Below are 18,586 nucleotides of genomic sequence, written 5' to 3' on the forward strand. Positions count from 1 at the left end.
TGAGGGAAATGGCATGGTAGAAGTATAAAGGTTGGGTCAGCATTCCAGGCCGCCTTTGTTATTGGAATGGAATTACTGTAAGTCTGATGGTTGGGAAGCACCCAAAACACCCATGGGTATTGAATTTTGCCAAAAAGGTGTCTGGGCTACAGTTCTGCATGAGTTCCACCACCTTGCTGAAAGAGGTACATCTGATGGAGCAGTGCTCAAGTGGTACAAGATCCTTAATTGAAGAACCCTTTGAGTTGTGAATCGGTCAGAACTCACTTGATGCCTTTTTGGATACTGTCTGGGATGATGGAGGTAGGAATCCTAAAGTCCAGAACTGGGGGGGGGGGAGAGAGAGAAGGGGCCAGTGATTCTGACCACTGTGACTTCCTTTGCTATCATTTTGTCTGTGATATGAAGCATACCCCTTACTGATAGTGGATTGGGAGCATCAATGGTACAATGCTGACACATGGCTAGAATCTGGAAATCATGGGTGAAGCCTTCCCAGAGACAAACTGCTATTTGACCGTGGATGTGAGCATCAAGGAGAGATCAATGGGTTCTTGGGCAGATTGGGATATGGGCCAAGTCCAGGGAGCTCACACCATCCTGAACTGAGTCGTTTCTTGGTGGCAAAGGCAGAAGAGGGGCTGTCTTTTTTGTTACCTGGGAGTTGAAACTGCCCATACTTATGATTTGACTGGGGTGTGGTCCCATGTGTGAGTCACAGTCATGACCATAATAGCAGCTAACCCTATGACACTTGCCCTGGTTGTACTCCCAGCGAACCATCTTGGGAGGGTTATGAAGTAGGGCCCTTCCATTTGGGGCAACCATGCTTTTAGCCAACCTGCCTGGGCTGAACAATTCAAGCCAATGCCTGTCATTAATGAGATCCCAACATTCCAGTTCCAGAACCCTTGAGGTAAAATGTATGTTTCTTATGACTACTCCAGCAGGAGGACCCGGTCCTGATCTCGCAGCTCGTGGGAGCACATGGGGCAAAATAGCCCAAATTTCTGTGCAGCTGAGACTTTTAAGCCCACAGCTGCTCAATTCCTTGCAAAATCCCGTGAGAGTTTCCATCCTCCCATAGGATTTGGCAAGGGTGCCGCAAGAAGCAGGAAGGCTGAAATTCCACCCACCACTATCCTGGTGCTGTCAGACAATGGTGCCCCTACTCACAGTACATGTTGAGCGGTGACTTCTCACTTGTTGAATTCTATTGAATCAGTAAAAGAAGGTGATTTCAAACACCCTATTTCCTGCTAGGCTATAAATCTGCCTGCTAGAATACCAAGATCATTGCTTATCCAAGAGCAAAATGCCAAAGAGCAAAAAAATAAAAATCATTCCCTCACTATAGTTTTTTTTTTTTTCCTTCTACTTGACATCAGCGTTTGTTGGGTGTGGATAGGCAATGGCATCAAAACAGCACACAAAAACTTGTGGAAAACAATTGCGGAGGAGAAAAATGTAGATATTTGTGGCCATGGAAACAGAATCATCTCTGAGCTTTTTCTGGGAAGGTCCTCAAACCTCACACCCTTCCAGGAGGTCAGATGCAACCAAATAATTCCCTCAGCCATGAGGCAAGCATGTAGGCACAAGGCTGGTGGGAGCTGATAGAGATTCCTGGTTAACCAGAATTTGTTTGAAGCACTGGCTGAACTCTGTGGTCTTAGTTGCTGTCTCAGTCCCTGGAAGCAATTTGTGGTGAGAAGGGAGATGGAGCCTCAAACAAAGGTAAGAAATGTTTCCACACGGCTTCTGTTTTTCTAGGAACGTGGCCACGCTGCCATCAGCTGCTTCTTTTTTAAAACCTTGATTGGTCTCCATCAATTTGAACTAGGGATTCCTGAGGGTTTTGTTCAGTTCTCATTTTTAAAGTGAATGCAGTATTTCTGCAGCACCCACACAACATCATCAGCATTTAAATTCTAGCCTGTATCCCCGCCCCACATTTAATCCAGATTTACGTTTCTCAGGGGAAATCCAAGAACATAAACAATCTTGTTGCCAATTACCCATTGGCAATATCTGAATGGCCCGTTTTCAAGTTCTTTTGCTTTTAGTTTTTTAAACATTCTGTATTGATTTTTCAAACTTAAACAGGAATATTGTTATCATATAATTCTGTTTAAGTTTGAAAAATCAAACCTATTTACAATACTTAGCCACCATTTGGTAGCACCCTATGTTTGGCTAAAGTGATATGGTTGTTCTCTCTCCCCCCCCCCCCCCGACTCTTAGATTCTTACATGCTGGTAGGATCTCTTTCATGGTGTCAGCATTTGTGCAGTGGAATTCTGCACTAACTGCAGTTTCCAGACTGGGCCTGAGGGAAGCCCCACCTAGAGTGCGTTGCAGTCACTGGCGGAGGAAGGGGAGTACGCTGGGTGCGGTCCATCCCGGGTGTCATCCCTGGGGGGGGTGACATCTCTGCACCGCCCGCCCCACCCCCCCCGTGATGCTCGCCCCACCCCCTGGCTAGCTCCGCCTCTGGTTGCAGTAATCCAGTTGAAGTTGAAGCTACCAATGCCTGGACTACTAGGATCAAACTATCTTAGTACAGGAAGGGCCACATTTGCCATACCAGCTAAAGCTGGGAAAAGGCACCAAGGCCACCTGAGCCTCAGGTGTATCCAGGATCAGACTGCATGCTTTCTCCTTCAGAAGAAGCAAAACCCCATTCAAAGATTTAAATTCTCCCCCCCCCCAAAAAAAAAGTTAGATGTTTTACTATGTTTTTATATGTCCTGTAAGCTGCCCAGAGTGGCTGGGAATACACTGGGTAATAATAATAATAATAATAATAATAATAATAATAATAATGATGATGATGATGATGATTCTCTGATGTCTCAAACACACAAACTTGATTCAGCTGTTATAGAGAAACAGAGATCCAGTTTGACCCTAAGTTAGGTTTGTCATATATCAGGAAAATTCCTGACATGCCCTGGTTTTTGGGTGTAAAAATGGCATCGGGGGGGGGGGTTGCCAAATTGGCAAAATGTCAGGGAACACCTGGATGTATGGCAATGTGATGGGAAGAACAGCGGAAACAGCTCCAGAAGCTTAAAGTCACTATTTTGGGGGGAGGTTCCCCCCCCGAAAAAAAGCTGAAGAACTTTGCGTGTGTCAGGAATTTTACTTTCTGAAATATGGCAACCCCACCCATGTAGAAACATCACAAACAAAATGAAGATGCAAACTGAACCTTCTACTACACGGTTTGCATTTGCTAAAGTGTGCATGGAACTATAAAGCTACATATTTGCAAAACTATGGAGAGAGAGAGAGAGAAGTGAATATTTTTGTGCTGTGCATGTTTCTGTGTGTATGCATACCCCTTTTGTGCTGTGTGTATGTATGTATATATATATATGCATAATTATATTGTGCATGTGTGTGTTTCTGTTTCTAATAGGCTTTTTGTTTAACCAGAGGAGAGGAAGAGGAAATCCGCATGTAATGAATCTGTTTATTTTATAGAGCTCCCCTAGAGAAGGACGGTGGAGCAAGAGTTATGCAAAGCTCTGGTGGTGGCGAGGCAGCTGCTGGGAAGGGCATATCTGGTTTTCATTTCCATTAGTAAGTGGAAGTGGCTACATAAGGCAAGACCTTGTAAATTCCCTGCTGGGAGAGTAGCCCACTTGTGTGGACCTGTCAGACTTCATCTTGGCCATTAGTTCTGAGCAAATGAGTCTTCTTGCTCTGAGTAATCATAGCTTCATTCTCCTGCATGGTTTGGACCTGTTCCTGGTCACTGCAGCTCGCGCCTTTACATCTGTTCAAAGTAGTTTTAATGTTACTACATAACAAAAATCGTGCAGGAACCACCATTAAGTGATGTTGAGCTCTGTTGGGGACTGAAGCCAAAACCATTAAAAATCTTCTAATTATGCGTTGGGCTTCATGAATGATAATGCTGTACTGTCCCTGGCAAACCGCAGATATGCATATACTAGGGCAAAGTTTGCACAAAATGTATATACTATCAAAAATAACACACAAAATGCATTACATTATTCAGTTTCACAGCTTTTTATGGACCTTGATCGTAGCTAAAAAGGAGCAGTGATTTGGTGCCCCGGTAGTTATGTTACTGGCACTGTGCTTCATTCCCCCCCCCCCCCCGCCTCAAAAAAAAAAAAAAAATCCCCTACAAGATTACAGAAATTATTTCCCCTCAAATTAGTGGAAGAAACAAAGGATGTCTCCTGAAACATAAAAGCCAAGAATGCATTGGCATAAAATTTGAAAATAGGACGTGGTGCTCAAAGCAGGTAGCCTTTGTCCCAAATTCTGGAGGAGAATTCTGTGTCCTTTTTCTCACAAGACAAATGAGGACCTCACAAGTTCTGCTGAGCCAGCATGTTCTCAAATACACTCACATGTCAAAGCTGCTAGTCTCAAAGGAAGTTTGATGAGGGGAAATCCATACAAAGTTCTCAAATGCAAGGAGCAGATTCTGGCTAGAAACCTCTTTCCTAGTGAAGTGTTTAGGAAGAAAGTATTCAACTGAAACAGGAACTTGTGTTTTAAAACATGATGAACAGCACAATCCATTGCATGTATATTCAGTAAGTATGATTAAGCTAAATGGGGCTTATTACTAGGTAAGTGTGCACAGGATTGGAGTCTAAGAGATTTCACAAGGCTCTACCGTTCCTTGAAAAGAATCCAGGAAAGTATATATTAGGTTTTTTTGTATATATGTGCTAAATAGTTCAGAGTCTACAGAGGAGGGTGTGAACTTCCTTTCATGGAAACAATTTCAAGTAACACTAGAGACAAAGAATAGATTTTAAATGGTCCAACGGGATATTTAATTGTATAGAATATAAATGCCAGGCTGCCTGTGCCATCCCACATCATAGGAATCTTTGCACTTTCCAATGAGCTGGAGCAAAGCATAGGCTTCTCCTATCAGAGATGAGGGGATCAACAGCCAAGTTTTTTTAAGTCTCAACGTCACTAACTTTAAAAGTTGCCACTCTGTCTGGCTCTCCCTTCCTTGATCTCCCAAATAATCAACACCATTCTGTTTTGCTTTGCTTTTTTTAAAAAAAATTAAAATTAAATTTTACTGTAAGGGTTCTGCCAAAAATTTGTAAAGGATTCCAGCACTAAAAAAACTTTGAGAACCACTGCATTGGTCCGTGGGTAAACTTAGGCCATTATTCAGCGCCTTATCTGCTGTACAGAGGTGGTAATATTTTATCTCGCAGAGTTGTTGCAAAGATTACATAAATTGATGGTCCAAGTCTACAGAAACAGATCCTTACAAACTATCAATAGCAAAAATATTGAGAAGGTTAATTAGGACTTTACAAACTGTATTTCATCAATCCATATGGCAGCTTATCGTGCCATTTTACGAATGGGGAACTAAGGCTGAGAGAAAGTGCAGTTAAGTCAGACCTTTTGGCATTTGTTCCTACAGCTCCTTTGCCATGGAATACATATTTTCTGCAGCTTCTTCCCTGTCCTAGGCCTACTTTTGCCAATGCTTTTTGGTGGTAGGAATGCCTGCAGACAAAAAAAAAAAGGCTTTCTGAAAGAGCTTTCCTTTCCTAAAACCGTATCATCTCTGTTGTTAATGATACAGATGCTAGAAGGACACTCAAGAGAAAAGGCCACTGCTAAAACACCACTTTCAAGCTCTCCAAGCATTTCCTTACAACCACTTCACTTCTAGCTTTTGTTTAGAATCTTAGTGACATGAACACAAAAAACCGAGTGGCCAACAAGAGTCTAAGTCTCAGACACATGTTCTTGCCCCCATTTCACAAGCCATGCACGAACACAGGCCAAGCTCATAATAATAATAAACTATGACGGCTGTGCATCTCTCCACCTACGTAAGCTTCAGCATCATGCTGATAGAGCCGCCCAGAGGTTGTTTATCTAACCTGTCCTCTTTTAAGAAAACTTTCCCAAGCTTGTTACTCTCTACTATGGCCAATTAACTTGGGAAAAAGCAGAAGAAATAAACAGTTATCCGACTGTTGCATTTGAGGGCCCCTGCGGACGTACTTTTTATCGAGCATTCATCATGGTCTGTGCTCACGTAATCAGGGCAGTTATATGCAATCACAATTCCAACACCGTTGGCACCTGCAAAAGTTTTCGGTTGGTCGTAATACTTCGTTTGCAGTAGGTGCATGTCCTGCAGGAAAACTCTGTAACTTTCCATACCACTAATGCCCCAGGGGGTGGAGAGTGTTGTCCCACTTCTGCTGTGCACAAGAGTAGCCCTCCAGATGGCAATAATATGGTTGCACTGGGGACTTCAGGGGATAAGCTCAGGGTCTCAGAACCTGGAGCAGACAGTCCTTTAGATGCCCTGATCCAAAATCATCATCTTTAAAAGTTAATAATCAGCACTTTGAACTATGCCCAGAAATGAACCAGAAGTCATTGTGGCTCTTTTAATGAGACTTGCAAGCTTCCAAGGTCTAGTTCATATCAGCATCCTGACTGCCACACTATGGGCCTGCCACACCTCAGAAGTAGCTGCACATAGAGCACACTGCAGTCATCCAGTCTTGATGTAACTAAGACGTGTGTAGCCCCAACCAGACTGGACCACTCCAGGAATAGACACACTGACGTACCAGCCTAAGCTGGGCAAAGTCACTCCTAGCCACCACCTGAGCATCAAGGAACGAGGAGGCAGGATCCAGGAATACCTCACAAGTGCAAACCTGAGTCTTCAAGGAAGTGTTACCCCATCCAAGATGGGTTGGCTTCCTCTTTCCATATCAGCAGTCCTGACATTTGCGCACTTTCAGACAACCTGTTTATTGAGCATTCATCCTAGTTTGTTTCTGAGGTTAGGCAGCATTGCACCAAGAAAGGGCCGGTATGTGATTGAATCCTACTGTAAAATAGTAATAGTCTAGCAGCCCCCATTGTCTTCTCTGGGTTAAATTTCAATTTATTAACATCCATCCAGTACATTACTACTTTCAGACAACGGCTCAGAACGTTTACATGAATCAGATACCCTATGCCAGAGAAAGCAGAAAGAGTGGAAATGAGAAATGAGTTAGACAGGTGTAAAATGAGGTAAACTGTGGTGGAGCAGTCCCCCAAGACTTAGAACCAGCAATAAACTTTGCTAGGGGTCTCCAAGATCTGGGTTAAAAGATGACTATCCTTCCCTAGGATAGTCAAATATTTCAAACATGTTCTCATGAAACTTTGCTAGGAGATTAAACCCACCTGACTAAAAGGCGTATGATTTCTTGAGCAGAGAAGAACCAAAGAGTGCTGTATTTCACAGCAGTTCCCACCTCTCACAGGCCACAGGTCTCTGAGTAATGAAAATGTCTCCATCGCAGTATCAACAAACATTCATTGGGAAATGTGTAATGCAGAGCAAAGGGTACACACATTGATTAGAAATGAAGTAAACTGGCTTGGATGACATAACTGTCAACATGAACCTTCACCTAAAATTTCTAATCCAACCAATTTGAATCTTTGTTTAAATCTCACATCCACCCATTAAGATTTTATAAAATCAAAAACATCAATATTTTTCTTCCAATTTTCTCTTTACTCAGTGCTTTATCCTTCCAGAGGTCACCCAAAAGTCACCTGCTCTGGCCAATTTAGAAGGATCAGAATAACATTGGGGAATTAATATCGGATCTTTTCCAAGCTGGCAACTATCAGTAACTGCCTGAAAACTTGAATCAAACTCTGTAAAGTGTGCAAAGGGGAGGCTTGGAGAAAACATCAGTAAAAAGATGTGCAATCGGTGAAGACACCCAAAACAGTGAAGCTAAAATTGTACATTGATTTCAGAAACTGGAGAGAGATCCATTTGGCCTGTTTTTGTTATTCTACCCAGCATATTTGCCTGAGTGGTGCCAGCTCCGCTACTCAGTTTGCCAAATAATGTATACTGATTTTCTTTTTTCAAAGATACTAATAAATAAAATACTGTTGCTTCTTCCAGGCTTGAAAAGAAGGAAGAAGAAATTGATAGTTCATTAGCAAGACAAGATGGCGAAAGGAGAAAAGAGAGAACGCAAATTCTATTGGGTTTGTCCATAAGCCACACACAAAGCACAAAGAACTGGATAGAAGACTAAAGCCATCCAGCTGAAGCAGTCATAAGAAGGCCTAAAGAAGATCATCATGATGGTAGTCATTGAAAAGTCGGGGGGGGGGGACCCAGAGAGGGTCAGATTGGTCTTCCGGGCTACAACGGCAGAAGCTGGGATAAGGGAAAGTCATACCCTGAACAATCCTTGTCCAGGGAGGAAGCTTGTTGGAGGAACTGCAGAGCTTCCCTAAACTTCCTTCATGAAGCATGACTGAGAGAAGGCTGATTTCCTTACCCAGCTCCTTAAGGAAATGGTACTTCTTGAATCCAGTCCCTATCTGTGGGGAAATGGCTTTCTGAGCTCACTTTCCCCAGGGAGCTTTCCCAAACTGTCTCCAACTAAGAATTAGTCTAAGAATTAGTTCCCATGGTAACGTATCACCTATATTTCCTCAGGTGAAGATGTGCTGAGCCAGACCTGTCCTCAGGTTTCAGTCCCATTTCCCCCCCTCTTGTCCACTCACACCAAGAATTCAATATTTTTAAATGCCTGTTTTCAACTGTCATTTACTGATACTTTTAATGTTGTTGGGTTTTTGCAAACCACTTATTCTGACGCTTTTTACAAGCCATATATAATTGTTAAATAGGCAGATAAAAATAAGAAAATTTCCCAATGCTTAGTGGCAATCTTCATTTGAATGTCAATTTTTTTCCTTTTCCCTCCTTCCAAATATTCTGTTTTCATAGAAGAAGGACAGTTGAGGAACCAAGTTTTGTTGGCTGAAGGGATAGCGGTGAAGAATAGTGCTGAGGGGCTGCAAATGAATGTAGGCATAGGGCTATGTCCTCCTGAGGAAAATGTGCTCCTACACAGTGAGAAGGAAATGAGATTTGTAGTGGCAGAAACTGTTGGAGGGAAGGGGATGGTGGCGGGAGGTTTCAGAGAATTAAGGAATGTCTCGAAATAAAGGCAAGTACTAGCACAGTTGCTTTCTATTTAGGAGCAAATATCAGATATATTTAACTGCAGGATACTCTTGTTAGCTATCTGGCATACCAAGTACACAAATAACTGCAATGCCAAAAATCATAATTGCAAAGATAGCTGCCAAAAAGCAAAAGAACTGAAAACTGAACCATTCCTGCCACCGCCCCACCCCACCCAAGTGGCCAGCGCAATAGCATTAAATCTGCACCAGTAAATGAGGTAAGCACAAAAGGAATAAGCAGAGGAAAGTGCAAAATAAGGAAGGTATACCTAATATACAGTGGTACCTCGGGTTACATATGCTTCAGGTTACAGACTCCGCTAACCCAGAAATAGTACCTCGGGTTAAGAACTTTGCTTCAGGATGAGAACAGAAATCGTGCTCCGGCGGCGCGGTGGGAAGGAACTGTTTAATTTTGGATTTCTTTGCTTTCAAATGTTTGCTTTCTTAACCTTCTTCTTTAAATCTTCACTTACTTTTCCTTTATTGAACAAATGTTGTAGTAGAATAAATCATTTTAGACTAGAATGTTGTTGCAAAATACATTTCAATTAATTTCCCCACTGGATTTGACTTGTTTACACTTAGCCTGAAGGAAATCTAATAAAATTATGACTTGGTTGTTTTACTATGAAAAATAGCCATGTCCACTGGGAAAACCAAGAAACCTTGGCAATATAAACATGTTGTTTTCAAGTCCACTTTTTCATCTTGAGGCCAGTTCGCCCTTTTCCCTATTCAGTGTGCCATCATCCTCTGTTATTCATATTTTCCCACCGTTATGCCTTTTTGTGGGCTTTAAGGCCTTATCCTAAATTGAAGTGGCAGCAAAGATTCCCATTATATGTTCTAAATGCATCATTTCCAGGAGAATGTTCTAATGGTCCATCTGGGCAAAACTACATATGCTGATTCCACCATGTGCCTTTAAATGCTGGCTGTTGCTTCACCTTTGCAAAGAAGTACCAGGAAGGTACAATTCCGAGCAAGAGGCAGGAAGCAGGAGGAAGGAACTCCCTTCCCTCTCCCAGCACTTTCCTCATCCAACTTTAGCCTCATTGCACAAACTGCTTTTTCCCAGCAAGGGTTCAAGATCCACGCTTACAAAGGAAATATACCCGGGTGGGTGAGCCTACTCCCATTCTGATAACATAATCTGATGACAATGAAATGTCATCAAGAACTCTACCTCCAAATCAGAATTGAAGGGTAATCTCCCAGATTGCATGCTGCTGAGTTTCCCCACGACCACAGAGGAGCAATCATTTTTTATGGGCATCACCAACCAACCACCTCGCACATATGCACACACCTCCTCTGGCACACACAGAGGACTTGGGGAAGCGAAAGGAGGGCTCCCACATTGCACTGGGCTTGGAGGAGGCAGGAGCAGCAGGGATGTCTCTGTTTCTGCCTGTTCCACCCCTTAAAAGGGCACAAGACATCAGCCCCCAAGCTCCCTAGCATGCAGAGGATTCAGGAGGAGCTCTCATATTGTGGTGGACTGTGCAACCTATGTCAGCTCTTTCAGATGTCTTCTGAAAACTGTTGCAGCAGGCAGTGGCGTAGCGTGGGTTGTCAGCACCCGGGGCAAGGCAAGTAATTTGCGCCCCCTAACCCGTGGATTTGCGCCCCCTAACCCTAACCCCCAGATGTTGCGCCCAGTGCGGCCGGCACCCCCCACGCTACGCCACTGGTAGCAGGAACCCCCCCCATCATTCAGTTTGTACAGACTTCACACACACTCACACTCACACACTACACACGCTACACTTCTGTTATAAATTCATAGAAAATCAACCATACATCAGATTTGCACTGTTCCACTTTTATTTTACTCCATGAAGGAAGGACTACAAAATGGGGAAAGTTTGATACAGGCCACCATAATCCCTTGAGCGTAGCAGCACATCCACAGGAGCCCTGCCCAGTTGCTATGCCAACCCTGATGGTCCCAGACAGAAGACAATAAAAAAAAACACAACAGCCTGCATACACGAGTGGATTCAACACGGACTATAACAAAAGAACAGTGATTGGATTCCCCCTCAGGGGGCAGGAAACTGCGACTACCTTTTGTCTTCAGAAAATGACTCATGGGGGAGGGGGAAAGAGGGGAACCAGCCAGGTGACAGGACACTTAGGTTACCACCACAACTCCTCCCTCAACCCCTCCTTTCTGTAATGTATGCATGATGTTTCTGGGGGTGGGCTTGACCTAGAGGAGGGGAATTTCAAAAGTTTTTATAAGGTCTTGCACGCCATTTTTCTGTGTCTTTCCTCTCTCCTGCGAGTGAGGGGAACACCCTGCTGCAACAGTACAATAAAGGCCAAGCCTACAGGCTGCTGATTTGCTTCAATTTACTCTGGTTGGTGTCTTTACTTTTTGTCCAAGGGAGCCCTCGGATTTTTCCAGTAACACTGTATAGTTTAGACAGGGCTTCACAATAGGAATTTCTCTTTTACACAACCAATATTTCCTGATTTTTTTGAATTATGTTTTAAAGGATGCCTTTTTTATTATATTTTGTGTGATGTGTCCCGCCTTTATATGCTGTTATCAAAGTGTGGATTATAAATATTCCAGTAAGTAAAGAGACAGGTGGAAACACCTCCAAAGCTCAGCAGGAATTGAGAGATCCCCACCTATCCCCCAAGTTCACGCCAGAGAACTCAAAAGGGAGCTATTCTGCCTGTCCTAAAGGTGTGCATGAGACCTGCAAATTCTCTCCAATTTGCAAAATTGTGAAGGAAGTGGGGATCTGTGTGCTGCTCAGTATTCTGGTCAGGGCAGGTGCAGTTGATAGAAGCAGTTGCCACTGGCAATCAGATTTGTCAAGGCTTTTCAAAGCAGGGGATAGAGTTTGTGCCAGAAAGTTGGTTTAGGATTATAGCCTATGTCTTCCAGTTTCATTTTGTGAGAGGCTGTAGATCTAACGATAATGTGGGTGGTTTTTTTGCCCCAAGGTATCTCCCGGTGCCACAAAGAATTAATAGTTATGACTTCAAAAATGTAGACTGTAATAATCCAGCAGCCAACTTGCTGCTGAAATTTCCTGAAGTTTCTTAAATCTGGGAGGACTGTTTAATAAAAATAGCACTGAGTCTGACCTGTAGTGCCCCCTCTGGAAAGGAGAAGAAAATGTCCTGTGGGGAGCAAACCTGAATAGGGCATTACTGTGTGGGAACTGGATGACCTAATAGGTTTTTCCATCTCCTTTCTCTAGTTCTTTAATTAGGAATTGTCTAAAACGCTACCAGCCCACCAATGAAATAGATCTGCAGTTTGGATGGAGGTACCCTGCAAGGCAGACACATGCCATTCATTAGCATTGGCAGGCCACGGGCAGGGAGGGGAATGGGAGCCTGAACATTTCCTCTGTGGCTGGAAGCAGGCAGGCATAACATGAAGTGACGAACAAGGAAAAGAGTAAGTCAGATGGAGAGAAAGCCCCTTTTCTTGAATATTCAAATCACAGTAATAATGGCTCCACTTTCCTTCTTCCAAAACAGGAACCTGCCTACTCTATAATACCGGGGGGCAGGGGGTGTATTGCAAGCAAGTACTGCCTGTTTCCTTCAAGACACAGCCCCTATTTCCAAAGTTTGAGTTTCAGTTTGGCTTATAAAGCTAAAAATTGACCATCATATATCAAGTGTCACATGAACCATGGTCAACGCTCACGTTGAAATATCGTATTCTGCAATGATCCAAGGGCCTCACTGCCCTTCTTACATTTGAAACCATTCTTTTGTGTGGATGTATCAAAGGTTATTCCATTTTTAATGAGAGGGTGTCTTCCCTTTTTCTCTCTCTCCATCTCTCATATTCTCTTTATTCTCTTTTACTTTAAATTTGTTATTTAAAAATCAATAATAAAAAATTCCTTATGTCAAACTTTGCATGTCCAAAGTGTAAAAGTGAGTATAGTCATTTTTGAAATACACTTTTTGGGGGGCGGGGCGGTTACAAATACTCTTTGGCAGCACATAATTGCAGCAGCGAACCCCCAAGAGCAGCCAGCAAAAAAAGTGCTCTTGAGGCACAAGAGGCCTTGGTGGATACAAAAACTATTTTGGCATCACAGTGGGGGACCTATGGGAAAAATCAAGAAAAAATGTAATTTTTTTGAAACTTTTTTTAAAATTGGGGTGCTCTTGAGGGTCTACAAAAAGAAACCTTTTGACATCATAGCATCACATCAAGGGAAACAAAGGATTTGCTAAAAATAATTTTTAAAATTAATTATTTTGAGAAATGACACATTTTGGAGGGGTCCTGGGGAAGCACCACAAAACCTATGGGGGGGGGGTCATATGTGGCCCATGGAACATGGGTTGGCCACCCCTTCTATAGAGAGATGAACACTCTTTTCTTGCAACATACAAGTAGTTTCTATCATTATTTTTCTCCCCTTTCTCCTTCAACGAAAAGCTTTCGGACCAAATCTTATAATCTTTCCAAATACAGAAGAACAGGGAAGAATCAAAGCTATGGTTAGCCTGCAAAAAATATTAAGGCCTTCTGTCCAAGCTGGCACACAGTTTGTAGCCTTGGGATTGAATTAGCTACACTTAACAATCACGACAGAAAATGCTGTCTGATCAGATAAGGAAAGAAAACATGAGAAACAAATGTTCAGGCTGTTCTCTGATTCCAATTTGCTTTGAGAACAGTTAATTTGCATTAAATCAGGTGGCATTACATAAGGCATGGATCGAGATTAATTAATGCATCTTTAGGAGGGAAATGTTATTTATGTATAAAGAAAAGAAATTACATTTTTGCATAGACTAGCCTGACAGGTCGCCACTTGCCTGGTCACTTCTGGAAAGTATGAACTGCCACTAGATGCCATTAAATGAAGAAGATTGGTGCTACTTTTTGGATTTGATCACAGGCCAATTTAGTTCATTGTCCTTTCTCCAAAGTGTCCAGCAAAGAATACTTCAGAGGAAACATTACATTGCTTGAGTATTTGTAATATATGGACCTACCTTTGGTCCAAAGTCCTTCATGCTGGCTCACTAACAAGAGTTTAAACAATCTAGATTATTTCATTTCAGTGGATTGGTCATACTTAATGACAGAATAACTGCAGCTAAATAAAAACATTTAGCAACGTAGGTAATTTAGATAGCAGGTGATTGTGAGGAGCTGGAAGGAAAGGAATGCACTGACATTTTGGTTGTGGACAGAAAGCTGAAAACTGTCCAACAGTCAGATGGCATTTTCTGGTGTGTACATTTATCCCACATTTCCGTTTCATAAACTGGTTTCTGTATTGTTTTAAAAACCTGTTTAACTGGGGCAAAAGGAACATGCGTTCAACTGGAACATGAAGCCTTTTCTCAAACAGGCTTTTAGCTATGTCAAAAACTGCTTTTTGTCTTCCTGTCTCTGCCAGTCCACTGAGATAAAGATGCATTTGCTTTCCATTCAAATATTTAATTTCATGATTTTCTGAGATGAAGGCTAGACCCTGAAGAATAGCCATTTTAATACTTCACACAGACAACATTTTTTAAGTACAGTGGTACCTTGGGTTACAAACACTTCAGGTTACAAACACTTCGGGTTACAAACTCCACTAACCCGGAAGTAGTACCTCGGGTTGAGAACTTTGCCCCAGGATGAGAACAGAAATTGTGCGCCAACAGCGCGCTGGCAGCAGTAAGCCCCATTAGCAAAAGTGCGCCTCAGGTTAAGAACGGTTTCGGGTTAAGAACGGACCTCTGGAACGAATTGAGTCTGTAACCCGAGGTACCACTGTATTACAAAAGACAAAATAGAAGCAATGATCTATTAGGACCCAGATGCACTTCTAGTAGATGCATGGGGCAGTGTGCGTGTGTCCAGTGCTGATCTGCTTGTCTCCTATGAGCTGATGCTCCTCCTGTTGGAAAAGGTGGAGAGGTCCACTTTTCAGGACTAGTGTCATACAGCTGAGGTAGGGGTTGGGGGAAAGAAGGAAGTCACAGCATGGCACGGATGGGCTAAGTAGGGTGGATCCTGCAGCTGTGCTGAGGTCAGGTGCTCTTCACAGCCTCCTGTCTTCCACCCACAGCTGCCATGACAGCTACAGCTGCATGCCTCACCAACTCCGCAGCAGGAAGGCGTCAAACTTGTCTGCACGGTCCAGAGCAATCTCACTGCAGTTGGTGAGCAGCAGCAGCAAACCTGCTTCACTGCAGGCCCCTTTCTCAACAAGGATGGCAGCAGTGGAAGATGCCACTACTGCCACTGCAGCAGCCACAGCAGTGGCACTTCCCTGTGCTACAGAGTAGCAACATCTACACTTCGGAACTTCCTGCCTATTGACATCAGGTCAGCTCCTTCTCTGTATTCTTTTTGGCGCCTGCTTGGAACATTTTTGTTTAGGTGGCGCTGTGGTCTAAACCACTGAGCCTCTTGGGCTTGCCGATCAGAAGGTCGGCGGTTTGAATCCCCACGACAGGGTGAGCTCCCGTTGCTCGGTCCCTGCTCCTGCCAACCTAGCAGTTCGAAAGCACGCCAAAAGTGCAAGTAGATAAATAGGTACTGCTCCGGTGGGAAGGTAAACGGCGTTTCCGTGCACTGCTCTGGTTTCGCCAGAAGCGGCTTAGTCATGCTGGCCACATGACCCGGAAAAACTGTCTGCAGACAAACACCAGCTCCCTCAGCCTTTAAAAGCAAGATGAACTCCACAATCCCAGAGTCGTCTGCGACTGGACTTAACTGTCAGGGGTCCTTTACCTTTACCTTTTATAGAGTCATGTATTAATCTCTTTTTAGTTTACTGCTGACTTTGTTTTAAAATGTTCTTCATTATTTGTTTTTAACTGTTTTCCTGACAATTTAATATTTCTTGTAAACTGCTTGGAGGTTTTGTTACAATCAAGTGGTGTATACATTTTGCTAAATAAACATGTATGTTCCAAGTAACAGCCTGTAAAAGGTTAGTGGTTGACAGTTCAATGAACTGTGTATTTGTATATGAATTTATGACAGTTCAGGGAACTCTGTATGAGTTCAATGGGACTTACTTCCTGCACTTAAGAGAAATTACACCGCAGCCTAAAAGGGTAAATGCCACAAGGTTGTTGCGGTAACATCCATGCAACATGAAACAAGTTCACTTGAGATACTTCATTCACAAATAGCAATGCAAATAACTTTGCACTCGTATTTTTCTATAAGGTTAGCTATTTCAGAGAGTCATTTCTTATGTGATTCATTAATTTATGAATCACTTCCCATAAAACACCCCAGGATGATTTACAATAAAATCATCTGCAATGAAAATATTTTTAAAAATACAATAAAGAAAAAAGGCTGGGATATAAATCTTCTTAAAAGTCTTGTTGGAAGAGGAAGGTCTTCAGTGAGCACCAAAAAGATAAAAGAGACAGCATCTGTCTGATGTGCAGCAAGAGGGAGTCCCAAAGGGCAGGTGCCACCACACTGAAGGCCTGATTTGTACATCATAGAGCTCTTGTTGTGGCAATACCTGAAGGAAGCTCAGTTGGATATACAATGGCTGAAACAATATTTTAGGTATTCTGCTCCCGAATTGCCCAGGGCTTTGCACACCACTACCAATCCCCTGAATGCAGCTAAGTAGCTTACCAGCACCACTCAAATTATTTTAGCAGAGGCTGGCATTGTACCCCAGTAAAACTAGTGATTAAGCAAAGGGAAGGCGCCTATATCTCATCCTCCCAATACTTTAGGGTACTGAAAAAGATTTGTACAATATTCTTATTAATTGCCCACTCTTCATCCTACAGTGCCAGGATGGGTTAGTAGTAGTATTAATTGCCCACTCTTCATCCTACAGTGCCAGGATGGGTGGTGGTTGTTGTTGTTGTTTACCTACTCTTCATTCTAAAGTGCCAGGATGGGTTATGATGATGATGATGATGATGATGATTAATTACCCACTCTTCATCCTACAGTCCCAGGGCAGATTAAAGCATTGTTGTTGTTTAGTAGTTTAGTCATGTCCGACTCTTTGTGGCCCCATGGACCAGAGCACGCCAGGCACTCCTGTCTTCCACTGCCTCCTGCAGCTTGGTCAAACTCATGTTCGTAGCTTCAAGAACAGTGTCCAACCACCTCGTCCTCTGTTGTCCCCTTCTCCTTGTGCCCTCCATCTTTCCCAACATCAGGGTCTTTTCCAGGGAGTCTTCTCTTCTCATGAGGTGGCCAAAGTATTGGAGCCTCAGCTTCACGATCTGTCCTTCCAGTGAGCACTCAGGGCTGATTTCCTTAAGAATGGATAGGTTTGATCTTCTTGCAGTCCATGGGACTCTCAAGAGTCTCCTCCAGCACCATAATTCAAAAGCATCAATGCTTCAGCAATCAGCCTTCTTTATGGTCCAGCTCTCAAAGGGGCTTGAATAACTCAGAGAAGCTATGAGCTATGCCTTGCAAGGCCACCCAAGATGGACAGGTTATAGTGGAGAGTTTTGACCAACCGTGATCCTCCTGGAGTAGGAACCGGCAAGCCACTCCAGTATCCCTGCCAAGAAAACTCCAACAGGCATATTAAAGCATTAGAATCCAATATTAAAAACAGCTTATATAGCTCAGTGTATAAAATGACCTTTTAAAAAAAAATCGAAAGAAAAGTGCGCTTTGGTAACCTAAATTTCAGCTGACAATGTTGGGTTTTTTAATCTATTACTAAAAGGAAAAAGGAAAAAGGAAATTTCAAATCTGCCATAACAACCAATAACAAGCGTGTACCAGGCGTGGCCCAAGCACATCCCATCCTCGCGCCCCCGTCCGCCCCCTCCCCCATCCCCGATTTGGATACCAAAATGGCGGCACTTCAACGCCTTTCGCTTTTTCCCGCCACAGGAGGCGGGGCGGGCGAGGAAGAAAGCGGCTCCCCCCCCCCGCGCGTTCTCTCGCCAGCCAATGAAACCTGGAAGCGGAAGCCGTCGGAGGGCTGCCAAGATGGCTGCGTCCATGTCGCTGCTCTCCGGCTGCAGGCGGCTGGTGTCTGGGTTCTTGTGGGGGGGCTGGCCTCGCGCCCCGTCTCGCGGATTGAGGCAGGGTGAGTGCCAACGGCTCCTGCTCTCTCTCTCCCGGCTGCAGCGGGGAGGGGAGCCGAGGGGCTGAGGTAGGGAAACGGCGAGAGAGGCGCCTTCCCGTCAGCTCTTGGATGGCCGGAGCCGGCTCGTTTTCCGGTAACCGCCGAGGAGGGGAAGAATAAACAACTTGAGCCGCGGTGTTTCCCCCCTCCCCATCCCCCATCCCTCTCGCTCAAGTCGGGGCTACGAGGCCGGCTGGCAGTATAATAACACGACAATAATAAAGGACAGTTACTTGGTTAGTCATCCTTTCGGAGGAGGTGGCCACGGTCCCTTGCTAGGTAGCAGGCGCTAAGGCTTGAAAGGGCAGCTTCTTCGGGCAAGTCTCCTTTGGACGTGGAAGGGGCAGAGTGAGGATCCACCTGTACTGTGCCGCTCTGTGCATGTTTGCTTGGAAGTAAGCCCCGCTTAAGTTCATAGAGTTGGAAGAGGGACCACAAGGGTCATCTAGTCC

General features: G+C 43.8%; 1 protein-coding gene and 1 long non-coding RNA gene across 3 annotated transcripts in view; one reads left to right on the forward strand and one right to left on the reverse strand.

Annotated features, from left to right (window-relative positions):
• Nucleotides 1–3,464: 3,464 nt before the first annotated feature.
• Nucleotides 3,465–18,057, reverse strand: LOC310674890. The gene is made up of 4 exons (XR_014509816.1): nt 17,964–18,057; nt 5,422–5,529; nt 4,392–4,487; nt 3,465–3,784 (listed from the first exon to the last, which is right to left on the reverse strand). It is a non-coding gene; the product is annotated as an uncharacterized lncRNA (long non-coding RNA).
• MRPS18A (mitochondrial ribosomal protein S18A) overlaps nt 17,968–18,586 on the forward strand; it is a 30,178-nt gene continuing 29,559 nt past the window's right edge. Inside the window, exon 1 of one of the 2 annotated variants that reach the window (XM_083434677.1) lies at nt 17,968–18,095. In XM_083434677.1, coding sequence (XP_083290803.1) covers nt 17,996–18,095 — 100 coding nt within the window. In that variant the 5' untranslated portion in view covers nt 17,968–17,995. Of the gene's footprint in view, nt 18,229–18,586 lie in introns of both variants that reach the window. The other variant, XM_083434675.1, reaches the window with a different exon arrangement.

This window comes from Podarcis tiliguerta (assembly GCF_965153285.1).
Source record: "Podarcis tiliguerta genome assembly, chromosome: 3".
Taxonomy (NCBI): domain Eukaryota; kingdom Metazoa; phylum Chordata; class Lepidosauria; order Squamata; family Lacertidae; genus Podarcis; species Podarcis tiliguerta.